This window comes from Trichomycterus rosablanca, chromosome 13 (genome assembly GCF_030014385.1).
Source record: "Trichomycterus rosablanca isolate fTriRos1 chromosome 13, fTriRos1.hap1, whole genome shotgun sequence".
NCBI classification, from domain to species: domain Eukaryota; kingdom Metazoa; phylum Chordata; class Actinopteri; order Siluriformes; family Trichomycteridae; genus Trichomycterus; species Trichomycterus rosablanca.
Window position 1 is genome coordinate 25,952,371 of NC_086000.1, and position 20,361 is coordinate 25,972,731.

At 39.6% G+C, this 20,361-nt stretch overlaps 1 protein-coding gene across 1 annotated transcript in view; it reads left to right on the forward strand.

The window, feature by feature from the left end:
* The window catches only part of spred1 (sprouty related EVH1 domain containing 1), a 56,721-nt gene extending 36,637 nt beyond the window's left edge, over window positions 1-20,084 (forward strand). Inside the window, exons 3-6 of the mRNA XM_063007722.1 lie at window positions 592-760; window positions 3,612-3,649; window positions 13,303-13,458; window positions 16,375-20,084. Of these exons, the coding sequence (XP_062863792.1) occupies window positions 592-760; window positions 3,612-3,649; window positions 13,303-13,458; window positions 16,375-17,028 (1,017 nt within the window). The 3' untranslated portion in view covers window positions 17,029-20,084. The remainder of the gene's footprint in view (window positions 1-591; window positions 761-3,611; window positions 3,650-13,302; window positions 13,459-16,374) is intronic.
* The last annotated feature ends 277 nt before the right edge of the window (window positions 20,085-20,361 follow it).

Here is a 20,361-nt window from a genome sequence, read left to right on the forward strand (position 1 = left end):
ATAACTGTACAAACAACTTTAAATAGTGTAATACCTAGCAGACATAGTCAGCATTCTTCAGATTGGAAAGAGAAAATTGTAGTTTTCAAATCTATTACATTTTCATTATCTTTAGTAATGGCCAGTTTGTGGGAATCGTCCAACACTAATGCGGGCACCTTGAATAGCCAGCATAGGTCACAGTTGCAACAGCAGTGAGGAATCTTGTCAACCACCCTCCCTCAGGCACGGCCAATTGTGCCTGCTAGACACATTGACAGGTCATTGACACAGTTGAGATTCGAACTTAAAAGCTTAAACTCTGAATGGTGTTGAGCTAGACTACTACTGTTTAGCGCTTCCCCCCAGTGTGTGTTTTCCTTATGTGATAATTAAATCGAATTTTATTCTGGTATGCAATAAAGTGAAAATGATTAAAACATGTCCCTTTAATAATAATTGTTTCTAACCATTAACCATACGTTTTAATGTCATCTTTAAGTATATACACTAACATTGAATCTTTGACTGTGGGTTAAATTATTAATTATGATTTTTTGACTTTGAATATTTATTTGATTAATTTCTTATTTTCACCTTATATCTCATTAGGTTGTGCTGGAGTGTAATATAAAGCAGGATCTGGTTTACAACAAAGTGAATCCTATCTTTCATCACTGGAGGATTGACAACAAGAAATTCGGCTTGACCTTCCAAAGTCCAGCCGATGCCAGAGCCTTTGATCGAGGGATACGCCGAGCATTGGAGGACATAAAGCAAGGTTAGTGCTGCAGCTTGCATTTCGGTACAATGCTGTGTACAAAAGAGGCTGAATTTGGTTCAAGCTACTGACATTTAATAAAGCCTGCAGTAACCAAAACATAAAACTTAGGATAAAATAAATAAAGTAAAAATCTGAGCCATTAATAAAACAACAAAGGGATTTATACAAAGGCACATCTATGCCTCTGTAAATAAATCAAGGTCCATAAAGACATGGTTTAAATAGTTTGGTGTTGAGAAACTCCAATGACCTAAACAGAGCACTGACACAAATCGAATCAAACACCTTCAGAATAAATAGGAAAGTTGAATTCAAGTTAGGTCTTTTGTCCAGCATCAGTGTCTGAGCCCTCAAGTGTTTTTTTAAATAGGCCAAATTTTCCCTAGAGCTCTTGGAAACTTGTGAAAAGCCTTCTCAAATGAGTGTAGGCTGTTAAAGCCTGCAAACCTATAGCCATAGGTTTAAAATGTAATGTCTGGCATGCTTATGGTCAGTTCCTTCATACAAAAAAATTTCTTTGCTCGTAGATATTCCATGATGAACTGTGAGTGTTATTATTGAAAAGTGGAGCCATTTAGAAAGTGAAGGCATTTAGGATTTAGACCCACAAGCTTTACCCACTGTCCACACTGAACCTGTTATTGGTTTTCGAGCATTGACCATCTCTTGTAACCTGCTTGTTGTGGCTTTGTTTTGAATCAGATGTAAGCAAGGTAAGCCCATGTAACCATGAAGGGAAGAGATCTGGTCAGTTGAGGATTGATTTGTTCTAGTAGTTTTTTTAATTAGCTGATTATGCTTCCTTACAAATGTCTTTGTTTATTAAATGCTTTTTAGTAACCCAACTTACAATGACAAAAAAAATGAAATGCATAAATTCATCAAGTGGGTTATGAGAATAAACTGGTCAGTAACAATACACCCTAGTATTTAGTATACTTGAGAGATGTCACTCTGGGCTTAATAAGCACATGCTAAGGACTCCATTGGATAAATATGAAAAGTAAAAAGATAAAACGATAACTGCGTTTCTCGTCCTTCTTGTTTTTGTAACATCTATGAGCCGTTCTTCAGTTTCCCTGGAAATTTCTGGAGGCTGTAGTTCAGAGCACGCTCAGCGGATGGGGTGGGCTGCTCTTGTGTATTTCAGGCCTGATCATGTTGTGTAATGCTTCGCTCAGGTTCCTCTGTATTCCTGTTGCATCGCTCCACTGCCCGCACCGCAGCGTGGCAGCTATGCAGGGTGCTGTTGCTATGGCAACAAGGCACATGGCTCATCCACGGTGGCCTGGCACCAGCAGAGTCGTGCTGCAGGAAACTTAGCCGTTTCCATCTCGGCTGCTCCCCGTGTATCTGTAGGGTTAGAAATGTGAAAAAAGGTTGAAAAGTATAAAGAAACGGGTTTGTTTATATCTAACCTGCATTTCATACCACTGTCATCTTTTCTTATTTTGTTCGATCTGATCTTATCTGTCCATTTTATTAATTACGTATTTAGTGAATATGTAGTTGAAGCCTAGCGGTTAAGGTATTGGACTAGTAATCAAAAGGTCGATGGTTCAAGCCCCACCACGACCAGGTTGCCACTGTTGGGCCCTTGAGCAAGGCCCTTAACCCTCAGTTGCTTAGACAGTACACTGTCACAGTACTGTAAGTTGCTTTGGGTAAAAGTGTCTGCTAAATGCTGAAAATGTAAATGTTTAGTAACCTGTTGGCTTATGCTTGTTTCATAGTCATACCTCTAACATTTATCCTATATACTTTTAACAATGCCCTGCTGGACTGCTCATGATTGTAGGCCTGGCCAAAACATTCTATTTGTAGTATACTTACTAGTAATGGGGTGGCACGGTGGCTCACAGCAAGAAAGTCCTGAGTTTGACTCCTAGGTGGAGAGGTCCTTTCTGTGTGAAGTTGGCATGTTCTCCCAGTGGCCGCATGTCCCTTCAGGAGCTATGGTTTCCTCCCACAGTCCAATGACATGCAGTTAGGACAAGTGAAGATACTGAATGGCCCTAGGTGTGTGTGTGTGGTGTGTGTTTGCCCTGTGATGAACTAGCAACCTGACCAGGGTGTTTCCTACCTTTTGCCAGGTGATTTCTACCCACTGCGACCCTGAATTCAACCAGACAATGAATACTAGTAACATTAATGATTACTTATTAACCAATAACTGACAAATGATTTATGTTTGGATAATGCTGTTGGGTAACAGTTGATGCTTTATTTAAATTGAGAGGAACTACAATGGAGTGCTCTCAGCAGTACTAAGAGCAAAAACAGTGTTAAAAAAACTTTATGCAATTGTACTATTAACTGTAACACATTAAAATAACAAATGAAAGCTGTTTGGCATCAGTATAGTCTGACTGCATGTGTGGATCTGTGTACAAAAATAGTTAGAAAGTCGTCTATTATCTAATAATATCTACATCAAGGTTGTCAGGAACAGCTTCAAGATTCCGGTGGCATCTGTGTTTTATGATTAGCCTGGCATTTAACCATTGTAGCCATTTGGTGCCTACTTTGTTTAAGATCTACTTTCAGAATGTTGAACTCGTTCTGCTCATATATTTTCCTTTACTGTGTTAAGCTGTTTTTATTAAATGAAGAATAAAGACTTTAACTGCAGTGATGTGTTTTTTTTTTGATAGGACAAAAAATCCTGTCAGTTAACATTATTCGTTTAAAGAAATTGGCCAAATTTGCATCCCTCATGTTAAATCTGTGTAATCTTTTAAAATGTCTTTAAAATCTGGGCCAACAGTGTCAATACCAGTGTTATCTACTGCCTCCATCAACCCTGTCTATGAGTTACTGACTTTCTTTTTTGATCTTCTGTTTGCAGTGTTCAGTGAATCAGACGCCCCTGAAGAAGGATTGCAGGTGAGTTCAACGATTAAGATGAAAACTAAAGTAACAAGGGCTTATCCAGATCAACGAGGGTTCAAAATATGTTAAAAGAGGTCGATGTCTGAACAAATCAAAGAACCTGCCATTATTCATATGCAAATGTTGTGTGAAATGAAATCGGCACCTGGTATAGCAGAAGCGTGTCACAGTCAACAGATATGTGACTCAGTTTCACAAATGAGTGGTGATAAAATGTTTTACCCATGGACAGAATTTATCTGCTGCCTTCAGTGTTCTGTTTCTTATAGACCTAAATAATAAGTATTGTTCAGGACATCATGTTAGGAAAAACATTCTGTTCTGTTTTATCTGCACAGAACTGACTTGTTTTTAAATGACTTGCTTGTTTTTTACATTATTCTTGCTTTTGGGATCGCAATGGGCACCATGTTGGTGCTTTCATATTATATATGGTCTCATACATACATCATATATATAACATACATAGATTATAGATAAAATGTATGTACGTATATGTACATATTGTGTATGTGTGTGTACACTGATTAGGCATAACATTATGACCACCTTTCTACTATTGTGTTGGTCCACCTTTTGCTACCAAAACAGCCCCATAAGGCAACAAACTGAGACGCACTGTGTATTCTGACACCTTTGTGTCAGAACCAGCATTAACTTCTTTAGAAATTTGAGCTTCAGTAGCTCATCTGTTGAATCGGACCACACGGGCCAGCCTTCGCTCCCCACATGCATCAGTGAGCCGTGGCTGCCATAACCCTGTCACCGGTTTACCACTGTTCCTTCCTTGGACCACTTTTGATAGATACTGACCACTGCAGACCGGGAACACCCCACAAGAGCTGCAGTTTTGGAGATGCTCTGACCCAGTCGTCTAGATATCACAATTTGGCCCTTGTCAAACTCGCTCAAATCCTTACGCTTGCCCATTTTTCCTGCGTCTATAACATCGACTTTGAGGATAAAATGTTTACTTGCTGCCTAATATATCCCACCCACTAACGTTAATGTTAATGATGTTATGCCTGGTCGGTGTACATGAGAGAGAGAGAGAGAAAAAAGATCAAGACAAAAATACATTGACCTGTAGCCATGAATTAAATACTGGGGTTGACCAGATCTACCATTCTGCCACTCTAAAGAATTTCTGTCATATCAGTAACTGATGGAAACACTGACGGATCCCTAACATTATGCAAAACTGTTGAGTTTTATTGAATTTTTACTTCAGTATATGTGGGGCAATTTAAGCATATCTGAATAGTGGGGGGTGGGGGGATGCATGTCCCAATATATATTGTGATTATGGCCTTGACTCGCATCAATTTAGAGCAGCCAGTCCACTTTTCCTGTATTTATTGGGAGTTGGGAATAAACTGTAAAGAAAATCCATGCAAATACAGGACGAACCTATAGACAGTAAGTGGAGGCAAGTGTCAGTCCCAGTACCCATGTGTTGTGCGACATCTACTCCACCGGCAGTGTAGCACAGTGTAATACTTTGCTGTATTTGCTGTATACATTATTTTAGATTAATAAATATAACAGATAAAATAGAACCTTAAGGAAGTGTGTCAAACCTAATTTTATTTATGTAAGGATTAGTTGAATTAATTTACTGAATTAATTTCTAAGCCATTTTAGCTATTTTACCAAGGCTGGCTTGATTTCAGACAGCCTTGTAAAGTATAAATCTCACTAATCTTAAAGATCACTATACAACTCTAGCATTTAACCTCTAAAATATTAACTTTTACAACACTATGACATAAAAGAAAAATGTAAAGACCCGAATGAAAGAGTTTTAAAATGTATCAGGGTGGAAATAATCCAACAAAGCACATTAAGAGACATTATTTATAATATAACAAACTTAAATGATAAATCCACTGATTTGTGGCTGACCAGCAGTAAATTATCCAGTGGTTCAGCAATTTCCGGGAAGTCACAAAAATTCCAGAAAAACACTAAAGAACTGCAGATGTTTAACCTCAGCTAAGGTCAACAACCGACTTAACAATATGAAACAAGCCAAAATGGTATTTCCGGGAAGATAGCATAAAGGAAAACAGGGCTAACCAGAAGATAGCCAAAACATCAGTGCTCGTCTGAAATCCACAAAAAAGCACCTGGACGATATCCAAGCCTTTTGAGGTAATGTGCTATAGACATGTAAATCAGAATTAAAATATTTGGACAGCGAGGGTCTCATGTCTGGCAAAAAAGCAAATACACCATTTATATTAAAACAATATACCAACAGTCAAACATGGTAGTGCGATGGTGTGGGGGTGCTTATCTGCACCTGTACCTGAATGACTTCTCTGAATTTGGTTGCCGTCATTGCTGCTAAAATTGGTTTAGGGCACGATTATTTTTTAACAAGGGTGATATAGCCTTTGGAGAAATGTCCCTAAAATAATTGAATTATGGCTCACAAAATATGCTCTGTTACTCAAGTGCCTTTTTATTTAATAATCCAAACACATAATTAATGTTGTCATTATGTACAGCAAAAACATTAGAGGTAATGACTTTGTTTGTTATTTGTTTGTTTTTATGGCATACATTGTGATTAAATCATGACGAATATTAAATATGAAAATGTTGTGGTAGGGGAGGGACTTAAGTTAAACCATTTTTAAAAGCAATACGAATACTTTTAGCAGCGTATTTTTTCCTCTTTGAAGTTGTGTTGAGACATTTATTGCTTGTTTGTATATCCAGTGAGTGTATAACTCTGTTTTACGAGGAACGGGATCATTTACTGTGTACATTTACAGTGTGTGAAGAGTTTATGCTAACTACAAAGCATTCCTAAAAATGCTGCTGTTTTCACAGTTGAGTAATCATGAACGTATTTTAACTTGGGACTGTCCTTCTTGTGCTAATCCACATATACATCATAACTTGAATCAAATTCTTTTTGTATTAATGTCCCTACATAAGGGCAGTTTTGCGTCTAAAAGAGCCAAGCAGTCATCAGAAGTATGCAATGAAGTTTCCTTGTTCATGTTAGAAGGCGAGTCAGACTGTTGGCTTTTTACCATGCAGAGTAATAGTTGGACAGTATGATGATATGTTTAGTGTACCATAAAAATGTGTCTTACTAAACTTAATTTTACTGTTTCTACCATAACATAGCAACATTATTTAGGCTTTGCTGCACACTGCTGTAAAACAGAGATGTGTGTATCATCAATTTTGCTGAACTGTTTTTAACAATGAAGCGTATTACAGAACAGCAAGTGCTTGTTTTAAATCGCTAACAATTAGAAGCTCAGAATAAGAAGACCTGCAGCTGTAGTAGTTTAAATATGGCTTGGTTTAAACACATACAACCCCTAACCGAAAAATATGACATAAGCATCATTATTACCTACACTGCTCAGCCATAACATTAAAACCCATATAGAAGCACTTTAAAGTTCTACAATTACTGACTGTAGTCCATCTATTTCTCTGCATACTTTTTTGGCTGCTTTCACCCTGTTCTTCAATGGTCAGGACCCCCACAGGACCACTACAGAGATCATTCTCAGCACTGCAGTGACAATGACATGGTGGTAGTGTGTTAGTGTGTGTTGTGCTGGTATGAGTGGATCAGACACAGCAGCTCTGCTGGAGTTTTTAAATACCATGTCCACTCACTGTCCACTCTATTAGACACTCCTACCTAGTTGCTCCACCTTGTAGATGTAAAGTCAGAGATGATCGCTCATCTATTGCTGCTGTTTGAGTTGGTCATCTTCTAGACCTTCATCAGTGGTCAAAGGACACTGCTCACGGTGCTCTGTTGGCTGGATGTTTTTGGTTGGACTATTCTCAGTCCAGCAGTGAAAGTGAGGTGTTTAAAAACTCAGCAGCGCTGCTGTGTCTGATCCACTCATACCAGCACAACACACACTAACACACCACCACCATGTCAGTGTCACTGCAGTGCTGAGAATGACCCACCACCCAAACAATACCTGCTCTGTGGTGGTCCTGTGGGGGGTCCTGACCATTAAAGAACAGCATGAGAGGGCTAACAAAGCATGCAGAAAAACAGATGGACTACAGTCAGTAATTGTAGAACTACAAAGTGCTTCTATATGGTAAGTGGAGCTGATAAAATGGACAGTGAGTGTAGAAACAAGGGGGTGGTTTTAATGTTAGGGCTGATCAGTGTATAATGGTTTTACTTATTACTTATTAAATGGTAGCTACAATAGATATAACAAGTCTACGCATCCCTGTTAAAATGACAGTTTTTTGTGATGCACAAAATAATGGGAATTTCTGGCAAATGCTGGTTGTGTACTACATGTGAAACAATCTCCTGTATACTTTGTATGTTTGGGCTGTGGGGAAGGGTGGCAAGAAAAACATCCAATCCCAGCTGCATTTGGCAAAACTTTTGTAAAGTCTGCCAGTTATGTGTTATGGTCTGATGAGTCTAATGTTGAACATTTTGGTCATAATTCTAAAAGGTATGCTTGGTGCAAAACAAAATTGCGTATAACTAAAAGTACACAACACCCACAGTAAAGCATGGTGGTGGCAGCATTATGCTTTAGGGCTGTTTCTCTTCAGCTGGAACTGAGGCTTTAGTCAAGGTGGAGGGAATTATGAAAAGCTGCAAATATCAGTCAATTTGGCAGAAAACCTTCAGGCCTCTGCTAAAAAGCTGAAGATGAACAGGAATTTCATCTTTCAGCACAACAACCCAATGCATACATACCTCCACGTCAACAAAAGAATAACTTCACCAGAGAAAGATCAAAGGTTTTGAATGGCCCAGCCTGAGCCCAGTCCTGAATTCAACTGAAAATCTGTGGGGTGACCTGAAACGGGCTGTAAATAGAAGATGCCCTCGCAATCTGACAATTTAGAGCACTTTTGGAAGAAAGAGTGGGCAAAGATTTCCAAGTTAAGATGTGCCGTGCTGATAGACTCCTACCCAAAAAGACTTAATTCTGTCATTAAGTCAAAAGGTGCTTAAACAAAGTATTAGTTTAAAGGGGTGCATGTTTATGCCACCACATTATTTTTATTTTTAACCGCTAAAATATTTTAGTTTGTTTATAGGTCACATTAAAGGTGGAAAAAGTTCTGAATTGATTCATCCTGATATTTCTTACATCACAAAAACTGGCATTGTAACAGGGATGTGTAGACTTTTTGTATTAGTATTGTATGCTGGGAATGTTTTGAATTTATTTATTTTATTATTTCAATAAATATGTTTGAACAGGGCACTAATCTATCATAAGTCTTTCACCACCATCCCTCAGACATAGATTATATCTGTGTAAGGGCCGATAGCACTGCTGAGATTGGAACCCCGGTCTCGGTGATGGTGGGCTAGTGTAATAGACAGCTACTCCATGAGAGCACCTGGCTTGAAAGGCCTTCTGCAAAATTTTAGCACATTGTTGCGTACTGTAAAGCAATTTAAATGGATGAATCAAACTACACAACCCTGTATAAGCTACAGGTTATACGGTATATAAGCTTTATTACACTTTTTCTGATCAGCCATAACATTAAAACCACCTCCTTGTTTCTACACTCACGGTCCATTTTATCAGCTCCACTTACCATATAGAAGCACTTTGTAGTTCTACAATTACTGACTGTAGTCCATCTGTTTCTCTGGATGCATTGTTAGCCCCCTTTCATGCTGTTCTTTAATGGTCAGGACTCTCCCAGGACCACTACAGAGTAGGTATTATTTGGGTGGTGGGTCATTTTTAGCACTGCGGTGACACTAACATGGTGGGGGTGTGTTAGTGTGTGTTGTGCTGGTATGAGTGGATCAGACACAGCAGCACTGATCAGACACAGCAGTTTAAGTTTTTAAACACCTCACTGTCACTGCTGGACTGAGAATAGTCAAACAAAACAAAAATATCCAGCGCCCCGTGGGCAGCCAACAGCGCCCCGTGGGCAGCGTCCTGTGACCACTGATGAGGGTCTAAAAGATGACCAATTCAAACAGCAGCAATAGATGAGCGATCGTCTCTGACTTTACATCTACAAGTTGGACCAACTAGGTAGGAGTGTCTAATAGAGTGGACAGTGAGTGGACACAGTATTTAAAAACTCCAGCAGCGCTGCTGTGTCTGATCCACTCATACCAGCACAACACACACTAACACACCACCACCACGTCAGTGTCACTGCAGTGCTGAGAATGAGCCACCACCCAAATAATATTCCTGACCATTGAAGAACAGGGTAAAAGCAGGTTAAAAGGATATGTAGAGAAACAGATGGACTACAGTGAGTAATTGTAGAACTATAAAGTGCTTCTATATGGTAAGTGGAGCTGATCAAATGGACAGTGAGTGTAGAAACAAGGAGGTGGTTTTAAAGTTATGGCTGATCAGTGTATATTAGAGTATCCAGTTATGGCCATTTTTGTTCTAGCCTAGCTTGACTAATAATCTTTAGTTTTGCCAGTGTAGTAAATAAAAGTGCAGCAGTCTGAATCGGTTTTTAAAGTGGAGACCAGACAATATAAGAGCCCATTGTGATTGGGCAGTTAAACCCTATGAATGGGAAAGCTTCCAAACTGTAATAAAACATCTGGAACATTATGGCCCAGTTCTCCACCATGCTGGAATTTGACTCCATTCATAGAAGAAAGGGCTGAACAATGAAAATGCTTTAAAGATTACCTGGGATCAGTGATGCGTCGGCTCCAATGGCACTGCTGTTGCTAGGCGGCAGGAGAGTGGAGGAGGGATGCGGGGAGCCACTGAGGATGTAGCCATGGTGATTCACCAGCGCAGCACTGGGGTTACAGAGCCAGAATGCAGCACAACACTTAGTCATTCACACTCCACAGCCTCCAGAACTGCATGGACAAAACAATTACACATTCACCAGTGCACCAACCTGTACTGTGATTAGCAGGTGGATTTTCAAAATGGAGTTCTAATTGGTTATCAGTAATCGGTAGATTTTGACGATAACTTGACTTAACATCATCTAGCTCAGTGTCTTTTTTTCTGTGCATCCAGCCAAAGCCACCAACAAAATATACACAGTGATAAACAACCATTACAATCACCAATTAATCACACATACCATTTACTTGAAAATAACAACTTTTGCTAAGTTGAAATCAGCATTCCTAGCATATAGCCTAGTTGTAATAAATAAAAACTTGTCAGCATACCAGAAAATAAGGCTACAAGGAGCCGCCTGATAATGTGCAACTGTGTATACACTGATCAGCCATAACATTAAAACCACCTCCTTGTTTCTACACTCACTGTTCATTTTATCAGCTCCACTTACCATATAGAAGCACTTTGTAGTTCTACAATTACCAACTGTAGTCCATCTGTTTCTCTACATATCCTTTTAACCTTCTTTTAGCCTGTTCTTCAATGGTCAGGACTCCCACAGGACCTTCACAGAGCAGGTATTATTTAGGTGGTGGATCATTCTCAGCACTGCAGTGACACTGACATTATGGTGGTGTGTTAGTGTGTGTTGTGCTGGTATTTTAAATACCGTGTCCACTCACTGTCCACTCTATTAGACACTCCTACCTAGTTGGTCCACCTTGTAGATGTAAAGCCAGAGACGAACGCTCATCTATTGCTGCTGTTTGAGTTGGTCATCTTCTAGACCTTCATCAGTGGTCACAGAACGCTTCCCACGGGGCGCTGTTGGCTGGGTATATTTTTGGTTGGTGGACTATTCTCAGTCCAGCATTGACAGTGAGATGTTTTAAAACTCCAGCAGCATTTCTGTGTCTGATCCACTCATACCAGTACATCCTACAGTCAATAATTGTAGAACTACAAAGTGCTTCTATATGGTAAGTGGAGCTGATAAAATGGACAGTGAGTGTGTGAGGAGGTGGTTTTAATGTTATGGCTGATCAGTGTATATAAAGTATATATAAGCATATAATATAAATATTTAGCAGTTATTTAGTTTGAGACAAGAATTTGTTTGCAGTCTTCCTTCCTCCATTAGTAGGGAAGTTGTGGACAGAAAATGGTCTTGTGGGAAGGCAGTAAATTTGGAAAAACAGACCAAGTCTTGCCAAATCTGTCATTAAGCAGACTTCCACAGCCATAAATACAAGTTGTCTTAAATGTTAAATGACAGGGTTATTAAGAGTGTATTGCGGTTATAGCATTTCTTTGTTTGCTAATTAAATAGCGTTATCAGTCTTTATTTTATTTTTTTCTTAAAAATACTTTTAGTGCACAAGTCTCAGACTGGTTCAGACGGTTTGGTCTGCACTAAAGGGAGCTATTGCATGTAACAGTCTTTGATAAGCAGATCTGTGTACACACGCAATACATAGAGAGAACTTTGTAGAGTGCAGAGTTATAGGGTTTAAAAACTAGGAAAAAGCGGGCGGGCAGGTGGGTGCTCTCCTCCTGTTGGTGCTCTGCCAAGGCCTTAGTTCTTATCACCCACAGTCTTCTGTGGGCAGATCACAACCAGATTTGCCCCTGCATATGCTCGGGGCTCAGGCCACTCTGCAGCTTAGGCTTTAAAAGGAACTAGAAGTCTGGTTCTCATTTCGGCTCTAACTCTTCTCCCTTCCTCCCACCACACACACACACACACAGCTGTCATCTGGCTTTTTAAGTTCTGGACTGCGTTTCTCCAGCTGGAGCTGGTTTATGACATTCCCCCGGCAGACCCATTGGCCGCGTTTTTCTCTTGCTTGCTCACACATACGCATGCATGCTCCATTTTCTCCTCACCATTTTTCACTTCACTCCCTTCATACCGCATGCGTATGGTAGCGCATGTGCTCTTGCATCAAAAGATTAAGAAAAAAGTGAGAGAAGGAAAAAAAGGAACAAAAAAGTCAAAGGAAGCATCTCTTAGCAACCACAGGACAGTAATTACTGTAGCAGCAGCTGGGAGCAAACCAGATTTCCGCTGTGTGTTAAAACACTGGCGTGGGCTAATTTACACACGGCATTGACTAACCAGTTCCAACAGCTTCCCCCACATGCAGAGAGCACAAAAACCTGGGCCTCTTTATGTGTGTGCGGGACCTCAGCCATGTGCGTGTTATAATTTAGATATCAATTTTCAAGCCTTGTGATAGCTCGCCAGTCGCCACCTCCTTAAGCTATTTGGGAACTTCTCCTGGGTAGCGGCAGTGGTGGTCAAGTTGTACTCATGTCAGACTTTCTGCTTAGGCTAATAGTCGCATTTACTTGTTTACATGTTGTTTGCAGCATGCGACTAGATTGTATTCTGGGCTTTAGCATTTTAGGAGCATGGACAGTACAACATTCAAATGCATTTACATTGACAAAGTGTGTGTGTGTGCTTTGGAGGTTAATGATACATTCTTGTTATGGCTTGAATTTCTTTATTCAGCACATACGAGGTGTCTGCAACTGATAACGGCATACTTGTAAATTTTGCTCTACTAAAATGTGTCTGGGAACGCATGCAAGGACAGGAACTAACTAGTGGACTAGATGTTTGAGTCATTCTCATGTCAGTGCTGTTCCTAGTCATCAGGCTCCACCGTGTGGAAGACAAGAATACCACATACTAGCTTTAGCATTAGCTACTCTAATCAGACCTGACCCTTTAACAGACTAGTGTGACTGGGTACAGATGTATTTATTGATGGACTGTCGTTTTGGATTCTTCTTTCTTAGGTTACCCAGGATCCTCCCTCCATCTGCGCACCCATTAGAGAGCCGTTTTCCCCACTTGGTCGAGTGGTGTCCACCGAACCTTTTCGGGGCTGTTATGTGCGTGCTCAGCCATTTGAAGAGTTCCACAGTCCCTCCCACCGCTATCTGCCCCACCAGGTAAGTCAGATCTACATTTCTAATAGTACTGAGGTAAAATGGGTGATGGCACTCAGAAAGACTGTAATAATTTAATTAAACTTTAATTGTCTTTATACCAATACAGGGTTGTACAGTATAAAAAAACACAGTGCACTTCTACAGTGCAGCAAATGTTTATTTGTTTATTAGGATTTTAACGTCATGTTTTACACACTTTGGTTACATTCATGACAGGAACAGTAGTTACTCATTACACAAGATTCATCAGTTCTCAAGGTTATATCGAACACAGTCATGGACAATTTAATATGTCCAATTCAACTCACTTGCAGGTTTTTGGACTGTGGGAGGAAACCGGAGCACCCGGAGGAAACCCACGCAGACACGGGGAGAACATGCAAACTCCACACAGAAAGGACCCGGACCGTCCCACCTAGGGATCGAACCCAGGACCTTCTGGCTGTGAGGCGACAGTGCTACCCACTTAGCCACCGTGCCGCCCTTGTGCAGCAAAAAAGAATAGAGTGGTACCTTGTAACTCAACGCCCCCTAAACTCAAAATCTTTGAAACTCAGCGCCCTTCATCGAGAAATTTGTACCCTTTAACTCAACATTTCCCTTAAATTCAACCTGTTCACTTTTTAATTGATTTATTTAATTTCAAATTAACAACGAACAGCCACTTTTTTCAGCGCTTGGCTTGAACGGTGTAGTAAGACACCATCAAAGCATATGAAACAAATCTGCATTTGTATGAAATACCTGTCAAATCTACTTCCAGAACCAATTAACATTGAGTTTCAAGGTACCACTGTATAGGTATAAAAGAAATAGGTATAGATTGATAGAGCCCTTTATTAATCCCAAAGGGAAAATCAGTTATTACAGCAGCTCAAGGTACATTAAAGTAAACCGTATAGAAGTACACAAGTATTATTGTACAACACTAGTTTCATTTGCAGTAAATATTAACAGTTGTGTAATGTACAGTATTAAATGTCCAATTTTATGTAGGTGGATAACTAGGATAAAGATATGTATTATGTAATATAATAAACTTATATAAAGTGCTGTTTACAGTAAATTTTACCAGATGTGCAATGCAGGCTTCATAAACATAGTGGCAGATCATGCTCCATGAATCTGTCCTGATAGTCCTGATAGTGGCTCAGTGTTAAATGCTGTCCCGATACAGTAAAGTGTTATGCAATGTGATCGCTGTTGGTATAAACGATCTCCTGTATCGTTCCTTGGTACAGCAGAGCTGGATGAGTCTGTTTAGCTCCGCTGTCTGATTAGCAGGTCATGGAGGGGGTGTGATGAGTTGTTATGTTTAGTAATGACTTTGTTAGGGGACCTCCTTCCAACCATTTAGACAGAAGGTGTATAGACAGTAACAGAATATGTGCAAAGTATTAAAGTGTGAACTATATGAGAAATAAATATGTAGTCTGAGCGACTGCAGCTTAGGTGTTTTGTGTGCATTAATTGGAAGTGTACAGCAAATTGCAAGTGCAAAACAGTGTAAATACAGTGTCACAATGGCAATATTTAATATGTAATCACTTGATATTCTCAATTTACACTTAACATTAAGTCTATATTTTTTTAACATGATTATATAAACTTGCCACGTTTGTCACGTCAGCTCAAGTGCGTTCTGTCTGTCATTACAGCAAAAGTGGGGCATACAAAGTACTAAATTACAAAATGTCAGTTAAAAAGATCAACTTCATTGAAGTTGTTATGCTTATTATATGATTTGTAATGTAAAAAATGTATTAAAACAAACAAAGTGGCACTTATATGATGGTTTGTGAAAGACAGGACAGGTAGCTGTAGGTGGCAGAAATAAGGACGCTGCAAATCTTGTCCAGAGTGACAAGGATGGACAAGATTATGTAGAGTGATTTGGAGACAAAGTGAAGAAGGAGAGATTTAGATGGTTTGGGCATGTGCAGAGGAGGGATGAGAATTATATCGTGTGCTGAGGATGGAGCCACCAGACAGGAGGAGAAGAGTAAGCATGAAGTTTATGTATACATTGAAGGAGGACATGCAGGTAGGAGGTTGGGATATGTGAGAAAGAAGTTCAGGACAAGGCAAGATGGAGGTGAATGGTCAGCTTTGGCGACCCCTATCGGGAGCAGATAAAAAAGGAAAAGATATGAGTGGTCTCAGACTTTTGTTCCCCACTGTACATAAACAACAAGTATAAATTTAAAGCGAAGTGTATTAAAAAGACGGTCAGCTATCCAAAGCCACCAGAACATCCTCAGTGCACCTTGGCTTCTACATGTCCCTGATTAAAGACATATAACTTTGTTCTTCCAAATGATTTTACCCACAATTACTGTTTTGCTGATGGTGGTTGAGGGCATTGTTTAACACACCAAGGGACACAATACCAGTAAAATGCCCCCACAGCATCAATCTCTAGATAGTTACTAAGCCTAATGGACAAAAAACTTCTGATTCTATTCCTGACTGAAATGTACAATTAATAAAAATTAAGGATTAGAATTTTAGGGGCTGGTCATAATGTTCTGGCTCAGTGTATACTTATTTAAGCAACATTTAATTATCAAAATTGGTTTTTAATATCTTTAGCATGTCTTTGTAGTGCTCCACAGGTTGTCAAGGTCTGTTAAATGCATTTGTTCAATCCTTCTATGAAACCCCTCTCAGAGTGTGCTTCATGGCTAAAGCAGTAAAGTATGTGCTCTGTAACATCTCATCTGGTTTAAATATTTGCCCTCCACTGGCGTGTCCACTATGCACCGCCATGTCCGATGTGAAACAGGGCTGGCTAGCTGCCTTGCAGAGTTTCTCAACAGCATAAAGCTGTCTTTGATTTGATGCATACAATAAAGCACGAGGTTTTAGATTTCAGTTGCAGATTTTCTAAATGTATCGTTTTCTCCACCATTGCAGGTCTCTTTTAGCACAGCACGCCATGTTAGCTTTCACATGGATGAAGAGGAGGTGGTTCGCATCAACCCACGTAAGGACGTCCACATCCGAGGCTACGAGGACTACCGGCACCCTGTCATGTGGAAGCAGGACACAGAGCGCGACGATACTGATTTCTCCACCACGTTTAATAAACTGGACAGCACGAAAAGTGAGTACTCATTTTTAAAAGGCCCCGAGAATCGTTCAAGCAACAAGGACTCGATAAAAACACAGCAGCCCTCACCTCTGCTCAAATCCAAGAAGTCTCGGCGGAGGAGGGAGGACGGCGAGCGCTCCCGCTGCATATATTGCCGCGAGATGTTCAACCACGAGGAAAACCGGCGCGGGAAGTGCCAGGATGCTCCTGACCCTATCAAGCAATGCATTTACAAAGTCAGCTGCATGCTGTGCGCCGAGAGCATGCTTTACCACTGCATGTCCGACTCGGAGGGCGACTTCTCGGACCCTTGCTCGTGCGACACCAGCGAGGAGCAGTTCTGCGTGCGCTGGCTGGCGCTGCTCGGCCTGTCCATCATAGCGCCGTGCATGTGCTGCTACCCACCTCTGCGGGCCTGCCACCACTGCGGAGAGGCCTGCCATTGCTGCGGCGGCAAACACAAAGCAGCCGGCTGACCCAGGCCAGCGCGGTAGCAACACACGGCCACGTGAAAAAATAACAACCGCTGCCGTCGCTTTTCTTTTGTCATTCACCCCTTGAGGTGGGTGAGGTGCTCCACCCGCCAGTTTGGAGGCTTTGGAGATTTGATTGGGCCGAGAGCAGCAGAAGTCAATAACCGGATCTTCTTGGGCTCTCGAGAGTCACGTCACGGAGCTTGTTAAATGAGGAATGGAGTTTACAGAACAAACTCAGAGTATTTCCTGAAATGCGCAAAAAAGAGACAAAACGTGTAATAAAATCACTTGACAAAACGTCACCATGTCAGACTTTCATTACAGCTAGTGTGTAACCTTTGTGAAGGAATATTGTCTTTTGTATAGAGATCAAAACTATAACAAAGAAACTATACAGTTGTGCATACAGAGGATTTGACTTGTGAGTATGCTAAAAGGGATATTTTCTTGCTTTCTGTGAATTTGCAGTAGGGTAAAAGTGGCCTTCTCTTTGGAATGGAGCGTTTGCTGATGGTGTAATGATTAGACATAAAAAACATGCATTGGTTAAGTGTTTTCCCATGAAAATGTAACCCTCATGATTCTCTTTGGTACATAAACTTAAAAAAACCTTTGGTCAAGTATTAGCAGTATATTTTTTCTGTGATGGGTGTAATTCCTGCTTTTCTTTCCATTGTTTTGTAAAAGACAGTAATGTCATTTCTTTCGAAATGGTAGTGTGACATATAGCCTTTGTTATGATATGAATTGTGCTAACGTTTTAAATTCATATTGCTATATAATTGCCAAGATTTGGACCACACCAGTGCATTCCAGTATAAAGTAATAGTGGACAGCTGTAACACATCGTCTAACCCCAGTTCATTTTAATGTGACATCAGCAGGGGGAATGAGACCAATTTGTCACAATTCCAGCAATGCTCATTTTGCTCTTAATTTACCTGTTTGTCAGAATGAAACTGGATACTTTTCAGCTTTTAAACTAATTTCAAGCTGAAATTGTGCTCAACCAGCAAGTTTGTTTATCTTTCTTCATTCGTTCAGGCCGTATAACGCTCACAGTTTTAATATCTGGTCTCCATTTCTTTAAAAAAAAAAAGGCACTTATATTCATTTTTAATAGGAGAACTCTTGAGTTCATTTATTCAGATGCCCCTTATATAAGCACTCGTTTCCAAGCTTTGGTTACAGCTGCATGTTCATGTGTTTGTGTTGTATTTTATTCATTGTATATAGTCTCTATATATTTCATAGTTTAGGTGGTGTACATAAAATAGTCCACATAACCTTCAGTACACAAAACTGACCTGATTTGTCATTTTAGTTTAGACTTTAACACTATAAGTCATTTCCTTATTTAAGGAACAAAGCCAAATTACAAGTACTATGTAATTAAGTTTTAGACCAGTGACTTCTCCAGTACCATACCATTCAAAATCCCTCAAATAAAGGTTTAATTTCTCAGAATTGAAGGCAACAACAGAATTTAAGAGGCCAGTTCCGATTACCCTATGCTACTCACATCAACACTTTACTTTCTATGCAACTATTTTCATGAGAAACACTTAGATCACTTCATAAGTCAGTGACGTGACACTTTTAATATTGTAGATTTTAATATTGGTACCAAACTTTAAAAGCTTATGTAAATATGTAACACTATATTTAAGCAACAATAATAATCCCATCAGATTTTTAAGAGAGAGTTGTATTTATCACGGCTGTCAGTATATACTTTAGCTTGGGTTGACAGCATTATGTACATAGGTCACCTTTAGTATTATTTCACATTGAAAGTAGAGGGAGTACATGATGAAAATGATTGCGCTCATGCTAGAGGTTCTCTCTAGTTTTGTATTGCAGAAAGAACGCTAAAGAAGCTTGATGCGGTACAGTAGTGGCAGTCCACTTCTCCAAGGTTTCGTCATATAAAGCTGCTAGAAACAATCACTAATTATGAGCTGAGAGAACTAAAATTCAGCTATGGATGACTGTTAAAACCTTATAGTTTTTAGAGATATTGATCACATGTTTTCTTTTAGTTCTCTTTGTGTTAGGCACACCCATTTCTATGTTGGTTCCATATTTTAGTTCATTAATCCTGTACTGTCATTGGATGATGTTTTATGTTGCAAGCTGAACCAAGGTTTGATAAACCTTAACAAAACTTGCTGGCTGAGAAGCAACTTGTAGAACAGGCCGCATACGTTCATACAATTAAATTGTAAACAAATACTGTAAAGCCTAGTTTAATTCTGCATTAATCAGCACGGTGAAGCCACATGTGATGTGCTGTATTTAATATGCAACCTATCTGCTTTGTTTCCTTGCTTCCTACTTTGCATTAACTTAGCATTTATTCATCTTCAGTTTTAACCACTTGCTGCTAGTCCTTTATTTTGAACTTTTGGACTTTGTGCATAACTCTGGAATGCATAAAAGATGAACATTCTTTACTGTTGCGTATGTAAATCTGTCATTTCGGTGTGATGTAAAAACAGCTATGTTCACAGCAGTTTAGTGGTTTCTTTGGCATTCTCCCATGCTTTGGTGCACTGATAACGTAGCTAGGCTTTTTTCCTTCTCATAGCGCTTGATGATGTAAAGCTCGCGTAATTAGTTCAAACTTGTGACATTTGTGTTATGGTAATTGCAGTATAAATGGTACTGATTATTTCACTATGAACACTGCCTGGTTCTTTATCTGCATCTGAGTTTTAGTGCCATCTGCTTCACCCACTCACAACCTCCAAAAAGTGCCTCACGTCCATCAGAAATTCCATCCAAAACTTAACCGCTCTTGCTATTGTAATGGTTTATACACGTCTAGGTATTTGTATCATGGTTTGAAAATACCAAGTATATGATGTAATATTTATAGTTCAGTAACTCATGCCATAGTTGTATTTTCTTTATACAGATGTAGCTTGTTACGTTTCATAAATATATAATGTAAATATGCATACAAATGTTTGTACTGTTTTTATGTTACATCATACACTTGTAATTTGACATATAAAATAACATTACCATAATAAACGGTGAGTTTTAATGTAGTCTTGTCTGTGTCTGTGTCTCTGTGTGTCTGTGCATGTATGAGTGAGGAAATGAGAGAAACCATGATGCTTCACCTGAATGATGTGAAGGACTAATGTTACAACATACACTTATATTTTGACATAATACTACCATAATTAAGGGTGATTGTTAACATACACATTTTGTCTGTGTAGGTGTGTGTGTGTTATGTAATGCCTGGCCTGTGTACATGATGAATGTAAATGATGTATAGGACTAATACTATTCAGGGAGATCAGTAAATCCTGCCTCAAA